At 36.3% G+C, this 7,690-nt stretch overlaps 1 protein-coding gene across 1 annotated transcript; it reads left to right on the top strand.

Moving 5' to 3' along the window:
• The first annotated feature begins 1,102 nt into the window (after window positions 1–1,102).
• Window positions 1,103–7,410, top strand: LOC120562439. Its single transcript, XM_039806151.1, has 6 exons — window positions 1,103–1,126; window positions 3,444–3,678; window positions 4,462–4,513; window positions 4,695–4,727; window positions 4,892–4,924; window positions 6,473–7,410. The coding sequence occupies exons 2-6, from the start codon at window positions 3,445–3,447 to the stop codon at window positions 6,829–6,831; spliced, it is 711 nt and encodes a 236-aa protein (XP_039662085.1). The 5' UTR covers window positions 1,103–1,126; window position 3,444; the 3' UTR covers window positions 6,832–7,410.
• The last annotated feature ends 280 nt before the right edge of the window (window positions 7,411–7,690 follow it).

The raw sequence follows: 7,690 nt of genomic DNA, 5'->3' as shown, positions 1-7,690 counted from the left end.
AATGTGTGCAGTTCGTCCCATAATTAGTTTGTCAAGAAATTAAACTTAAATGTGATTTTTTTCAACATTCAAATTTGGAGTTCAAGCACTTCATAAGGCTAAACATTACTATTTTAAAGCTTTCTTAACCATTTATACTTCAAATCTACAGTCTTACAGTCAGAAAATGTGTGGCAAATCTTACTCATGCAAAAAATGCCATTGATGTGCACTTTTTATATCAAGTAAGATCAAATCTCCAAGTAGCATTAGATTAACTTTGCGCAATTTGTCCCATAATTAATTTGTCAAATCTAAATGTGGGTATATTCCAGCTCTTGAAGCTGAAATTTACTGTTTTCTTAACTCTTCTAACTTCAAGTGTACTATATACTGTATGTAAACATGTGTTTAGCTGATATTGTTATTGAGTCTTTCATTTAGAAAATAGACAGAGAAAGACAGAATGAGGCAGCAGCGTGTCATAAGGGATGCAGCATTAGAGTGCATTTCCTCATCACACATCAGCTTAATTCACATCAAATGCATGGTATGAAGAAAAAGTCCCTGTCATAGTTGTTTAGGTGTGAAACTCTGACAGTGACCTATAAACGTGGGAAATCACAAACCACCTACAACAAACATTGCATGTCAGTGAGGGTGTCAGCGGGGGGGGGGGCGCACCACATACTTTTCCATGTGTGTGTGTCACTAAAACACTTCATGTGTTATTCAACATATTTAAACTTAATAATAATAATTTATTTCAAAACATTTTCACTCTTATTCTCATTTTAGGGGAATTCAAGGCACCTATTTGTTTCCACATCAAAGTTATAAAATATGAAACTGACATTTGGTTTCATTAATCCAATATGTGGTACTTCTTAGTTTCACCCCTGCATGCAATATACTTTGCCATCCACAAGTGGAGCTACCTACACCACAGCCTCCTTCCTCTTCTTGGTCCAACCACATCTCTCTCTCTATCTCTCTTTCTATCTCTCTCTCTCTCTCTCTCTCTACAGAGGAGGAAAAACTCCATCTCTTCATTTTCAATGTAAAAGGGAAAACCCTGTGAACCTGACATGTCTCTCAGAGAGGAGAAGCAGAAGTATCTGGACACTGAGAGTGCAGCACACACTGGGTGAGTCAAGATTTAGTGAGTATATTTAGTTCCTCTCTTAAATGTGTGTTCAAATATTGTTTTACATTTCTGTGAAATCTCTGACAATACTAGGCTTTATTATGTGTTCATTCAGCAGCCTGTAGGTAATGTCATAACCGCTATAAAAGATGCTGAAATTCCTAAATTATGCAAGTTATGTGTGTACAGGGGAAACTATGTTCAAGGAGGTGATTTTTTTTATTTTATTTCCTTTTAGTACAGTATTTCCACAATATTTTCCTTAGGATCATAATAAAAAGTTGAAATAATTACATGGTTTTGGTACAATTTGAAATTTTAAGCTCTCAAAGGCGTACATCTTTGGACAGAAGGGGCTTTTAATAAGACTTCAGATTGGGTTTGGATTTATTTACTGAGTAAGCCAATAGCGCTTAACCTTTATGGGACACTCATACAAATGAGGATGTGACATAGAATCACATACTTGATGAAAAAATGGGCAAAAAAGTCATTTTACCATATTTGTCACCTAACACATAGATGCATTGAGTGACTAACTTTCAACTATTCCTTTCATTGTCTAACTCTGTCATGATGTTTCACATAAAATATGTTACGCCCACTTGTTATCATACATTATATACAGTGGAATGTAAAGCAGAGCAACGTGCTTGGGCACTATGCAAAGTATGCCACTGGAAATTACCCATAAACCATTGTAACATCCTTGTTTATTTTGTATTTTGTATTTGTTATTTATTTGAATAGGGACAGATACAAAAAACATAGATTATTACATAAAGAACAATCCGATGCCTGTATCACAGTGTTTATAGCCATGACTAATTCGCAAAACCTGTCCCTAGATAGTTTAAAAGTTTTGAGTTTGATTGGCAGCCGCTTAACAAATAATTCTGGGTCGGTATTTCAGCAGTCTCTGATGAGTTTCAGTCTCTGTCATTACAAATAAACAACCAAACCAATAACTTTACACAGACATGTTGCTCTGTGTAGGACCAATAAAACAAACACTAAATCCTGTGAGCTGAGGGTATGTACCCATAATGCAATGTGTGTAATACAGTCTGATCTGATACATGTGGCCTTGTTGCTGTGTGTAATCTAGTTTAGGTATACTTGTCAAGTCAAACTCTTAATGTAAAAAGCTGATTTTAGACTTAGTGGTTAGGGCAGTACGTTTTGTTTACAACCTCAGTCGTATTTTATGAGTTTAGACCATTATTCCCCTCAGTCGTGTTAACATATTATTTACCAAATTGAGATAAAATTTAGATAAATTTAGCAAATTGAGATAAAATGCTAAAAGCGAAGGGAACCAGAAGCAATGAGACCTCTTTTTATCTGTTTCGTTAGCAAAATATACTTACAGTATCAAAATAAAAAGTACTCTTCCAGAGTAAAATGGCCTTTGTTAATTATTTAGTATCATATATTACATATATTATTATTATTATTATTATTATTTGATATGTCTCCAATCTTTGCCTTTTTTATAAAACGTTGTGTACATGATGATTAAACACTGAGCTGTGCTTCCTCTTTTTATTCTTTATTTTTTTTTTATCTGAACAATGAGCGGCTGAGAGGCTTATTACCCATTCAAGTTCTCCAAGCTTGATTGTACATCTGTAAAGCATCATGGATATGTTTTCTCTGGATTTAATTTTAGACTTTTTGCTGACATAAAAGACAGCTTTTTCCACTTTCTGCTTTTTTCCGTTTCTCCCTGAAGCATTTCTATTTTTCGGCCACTTTATCTTGTCTCTTTGTCCCGGCTCTTTTCAGCAAGCATTTTACAAGCTCCTCTAAAGCTCTTCCTATTGGTGTTTATTGAATGCAGTAATATATATATATATATATATATATATATATATATATATATATATATATATAATATAATTGCTGTATCATGAACCCACAAATTACAGCTCGTCCTTCCACTTGCTGTCCTGATGCCTGTGGCATTGACCGGAGGACTCTGAGGTCTGTGTGAGCAGCCTTAAAAGCCATCGCCCCCAGCAGATGGCCATTATTAGTGACAATGAAGACTAGCCTACAGGGCCAAATAGAATAACAGGGAGCCCATTTCCTTCTTGGCTGTGCATGAACCACCTATACTGCTAACAATCTCCCCTCTGCTCTCTTTATCTTTTCCTCAAAATGTATTGTTTTTTCCATGGCTGTAAACAATTTTTTTCTTTCCAACCAGAACTCTAAATTGGTGTGTGTGTGTGTGTGTGTGTGTGTGTGTGTGTGTGTGTGTGTGTGTGTGTGTGTGTGTGTGTGTGTGTGTGTGTGTGTGTGTGTGAGACAGAATGGAGGGTCAGTCAAGGTCCTCTAATAAGTACCTGCTGCTGCAGGTGTGGTGTGGCATCCTCACTGGGGCCATGGTGGTTATGGCTGCACTTGTCATTTCAATCAAACCAAACTCAACTGAGGTCAGTACATCTGTCACAGGAGAAAAGATACAGTCGGAACAGTTTTGGACTACTATGTTACGCTGCACATTTTTTTTCTCATGGAACTGTGACACGAATGGACGTGGAATTGTGAAGTCATGTCTCACGTGTGCTTGTAAAATTCTACTTGTGTAATTCTTATGATGTCACATAAAAAAACTTCAAGTTCAAGGTTTAAAGTAATGTGTGAATGATATTAAAACATGCAAAGAAAGTAGCTTTTGAATGTGTTTTATGCTATCACAAAGCACTTTCTGTCTAATCTCTGTCTTAATTTCAACATTTGTTTTTAAAAGTTCAGTTTGTTGTTGTGAGTGAAGTCAAGTCTCCCAGTAGGTGCCTCTAGGTGGCAGCGACATCACGACGGACAGGATCTAGCATCTGGATCAGAGCTATGTTTGATATAGGGATATTCTGTAGGTGTCTCAGTGTAGCATTTGTCCACAAGGGGTTGATACAGTAAATTATACAATAATATGATTCAATACAAACATCACCACAAACTACAATCACTAGTATCTTGGAATTTTAAAACCTCTTTTGACACAAAGTTGTATTTACTGCAAAGGAAGGAAAGTGAACTTTTTACCAGTTTACCATACCAATTTACCATATAAATTAAAGGAGATCCTTTATTGGTTGACGATATTCTCCTTCCTTATAAAACCCTCCCAAAACCCGATGAATCATCTAATAAATGCTAATTTCCGACCAAGTTTATGGAAAAGTCGATATTTTGGAGACACGCTTTTCACTGGACAGAAAATGTAATCTGTAGGTCTCTATTGCCAGTGCAATGACAAAGTTGCACGGATGATGACGATGATCATGATGATAATGCAGAAGATGATGGTTGTTTTGTATCTTTTCTAGGAAGAAGTCTCTACACTGAAGCCAGAAACTGTCAGTCCAACAGGTCTAACAGGTAATCATTGATTTAATGTCAAGTTTCACTGTTCACTTCAAATGATGCCTTTCAAAGTATCATCATATTTTAACAGTATACATATCAAATTAAGAAAGTATGAGTATTTTAATAAAAACATAACAACATGCCACATTTACATGAATTAAGATGGATTTGAATAAAAAATTTTCTTTTGCAGTCAACACTATTGCAGCTCCCTTAAAGGGAAAAGGTAAGTTAGATATTTGTTTTTACTACCCACATCTTAAACCTTTATAAGAAATTACAAAAAACTGAAAAAATATACTCCCATTAATATTTTAAAATAAAATGTACTGTGAACTTTTCCACAGTTATTGAATCATTAAATAACCTCTAAATGATGTTGTTTTTCAGGATGCTTTTCCTCATACATTGAGCTAAAAAAGTGTAAGTACACTTCCTCTCCTGGTTAATATTCAGATTAATTCTCATCGCTTCTTCTTGTGTGGTTCATTGATGTGTTTTTGATAGCTGTAGATTGCACTAATAATTCACTTCTGTCTGTGGTTATATTGTTATGAGCTTGAGGGCATTTTTAAATTCTCAGTCCTTCATCTTGCATTTATAAGTTACGTTGTTTGTGTTGATGTTTCTACGAAAAAACTGCTCAAGTATAAACAATGAGATGTCAAGTTGAGTTGAGTTCCTATTGACGGCAGAATTTTTATTTTTTTTTACTTTGTAAAGCATCAATAATCAGTGTTGGGTTTCTTGTCAGTGCCTAAAACTTCAAAGAGCGAGTGCTTCTTTCTTTTCACACTGACTTTCAATGGTCACACAGAGAAAACTACATTATAAAAAGAGACCGAGATGCCACTTTCTTGCCCAGAGAAGTCTCAACTGACCAAAATGCAAGATGTGTTTTGAATACAAGGCCTGACTCTCACTTTTTTACTGATCGCTCTTGCTGTCATTGTGCATTGTGCTGCATAAAAAAACTACTTGACGCCTACTGCGGGCTGCAAAAAGTTCAAAGTCATTATGAGAAACTTAGGAAGTCTTTAAGTGAAGCAGATGATGTCACAGCAGATTGAGGGGAAGCAGCTGCTTCAGTGACCTAACTCCTAACTTTCATTATTAACTGATATTTTTAAAAGAGAAATTCAGATTGACAAAAGAAACAGATCTCAATGGGTCTATCAGGGTCCCGTTAAGTTTTTTTCATTATGGTTAAAACCCTGAATCAGCTTCTGGCTTTGAGCGATGGGGTCCTACATGAACACACATTTCTCTACCAAAGTTACAAGAGTTTTTCTATTTCTGTTTTTGTCCTTGTTTATCTCACTGGTTTGAAGTGGGTGGGGCTCAGTTGGAAAAAGGTTATGTCACATATTTTAGCTATTGCTTGTAAATATAAAAAGTTGTACTACTAGCTTATCTACTTATCTACTTTTACACTTGAACAGTATACAGTGTATTTGCCAACTACTATATCCAAGAGATAAACATATACTACATTCACACACAATTCGTCTGCATGCACACCCACAGTCTGAAATAATCCAGCCTTGTCATGTTTCCAGTCTTATGCATTGTGTTCCTCCCACCACACTGCATTTTTCCTCTGTGAAGTGGGTTCCTAAAACCTCCACAAACTCGATGCAGAGCTGTAATGTGGGCTGCACCGACTTTAGGTATAATTACAGCCCACATCAAAAGACATCATCACACAGTTTGTCAGGGGATGCTTAGTCTGCCAAATTGAAGGAAATTAGCCATTAATTGGACGATCAACTTTGTTTACCTGATGTCTTATTTCAAGTTGAGGTGAACATTTAAATGTCAGTGTTTCAAAGGGTACATTGGTGGATTATATTAACTACTGTATATATAACTCTCATTGTCATGTTACCGCCTAAAGTTTAATTGGTGATGTGAAAATGTTTTTATAGTGGAGTAACTGAAGTAAAGTTTACAAAATACTGTATCTTACAGCTTTTGGCAGTCACTATTGGCAAGAGTCAACCCCGAAATGTCACTCTCCCTGCTCCCTCGTCCTGCTTAACAACACCATCCACTGCAATGACAACGGCATCTACTTCATCTACGCCCAGGTCACCTTCAACAAGCCTAAGAAAAGTCAAACCAAATCTGTGATTTTGAAAAGAAATGCCTCCCCTGGCAAACAAGAGAAGACACTGGTTGAGGGGACCTTCCCAAACACAACAGTGGGCACCGTGTGGGTGGCCAAGACTGTCAGGCTTACAGAGGGAGACAGTGTCAGCTTAAATATCACAGATGATTTTCAAGCAGACGGCGCGTCGACATTCTGGGGTGCCAATCGGCTTCATTAGACACTGCAGGTCTCCAGGAATTTGTTACCATAAAAGAGAGAACAATTTTGGGTTGGACTGCTATGATATTAGTAGGCCTATACTAATATGTTCAAACAAGTGCGGTTCATCACCTGTAATTACTTCCAATACTTTGTGCCTGATATTTAACTCATCAAATTTAATGCCAAACAATACTCAAAATCACAGGGATTCAGTGACATTTAACAATTACTGAATCTTATTTTTTTGGGGATAGTAAATCATGGAACACTAAACTGCTGAAAGCTCCATCTGACCAAAACCTTTTAATAAAAGATCACATCTTCACATCCTATTGACCGTTGGACAAACATAACTTTGCAAAACAACATACTGCATCAGTCCAACCTTAGAAAAGTCTCTACATTTAAGTACGCCAGCTGGTTCTGACTCTTGAAATTGTGTGGCGTTTGGTGGTCTTGTAAAATTTTAAATGAACTGCATTTTAAATTGAATGTACTGTTGAACTGTAACTGTCTGGGGCATGAATGTGTTTGTTTTCACTGCTATGTTCTTGTGTAATTTATGATATTGAATATTATATCGCTGTGGTTTGATTTCAGGGAGGGAAAAGAAATGAAAGAGTAATAAAAACTATTCCAGTATTTGAAAGCTGGGTCAATTTCTTGCCTTTTATGTGTAAAGTCAGCTGCCAGCTGACCACACGGTGGTGCCAGCTTCCTCTGAATAAGAGGTGACATGAAATACTGTCTGTAATGTGTATCAAATCTGTCACAAACTTACCTTTATTTCCACAAAACACATTTACAGCCTGATAACACTTTCTAGTTATCGATTAATTTAAAACTTAACACAAATCACAAAGACATACCCCAAA

The sequence above is a fragment of the Perca fluviatilis genome, chromosome 7, assembly GCF_010015445.1.
Source record: "Perca fluviatilis chromosome 7, GENO_Pfluv_1.0, whole genome shotgun sequence".
NCBI lineage: Eukaryota > Metazoa > Chordata > Actinopteri > Perciformes > Percidae > Perca > Perca fluviatilis.
Note: the sequence above shows the minus strand (reverse complement) of the source record. Positions and strands in the feature narration are given on the sequence as shown.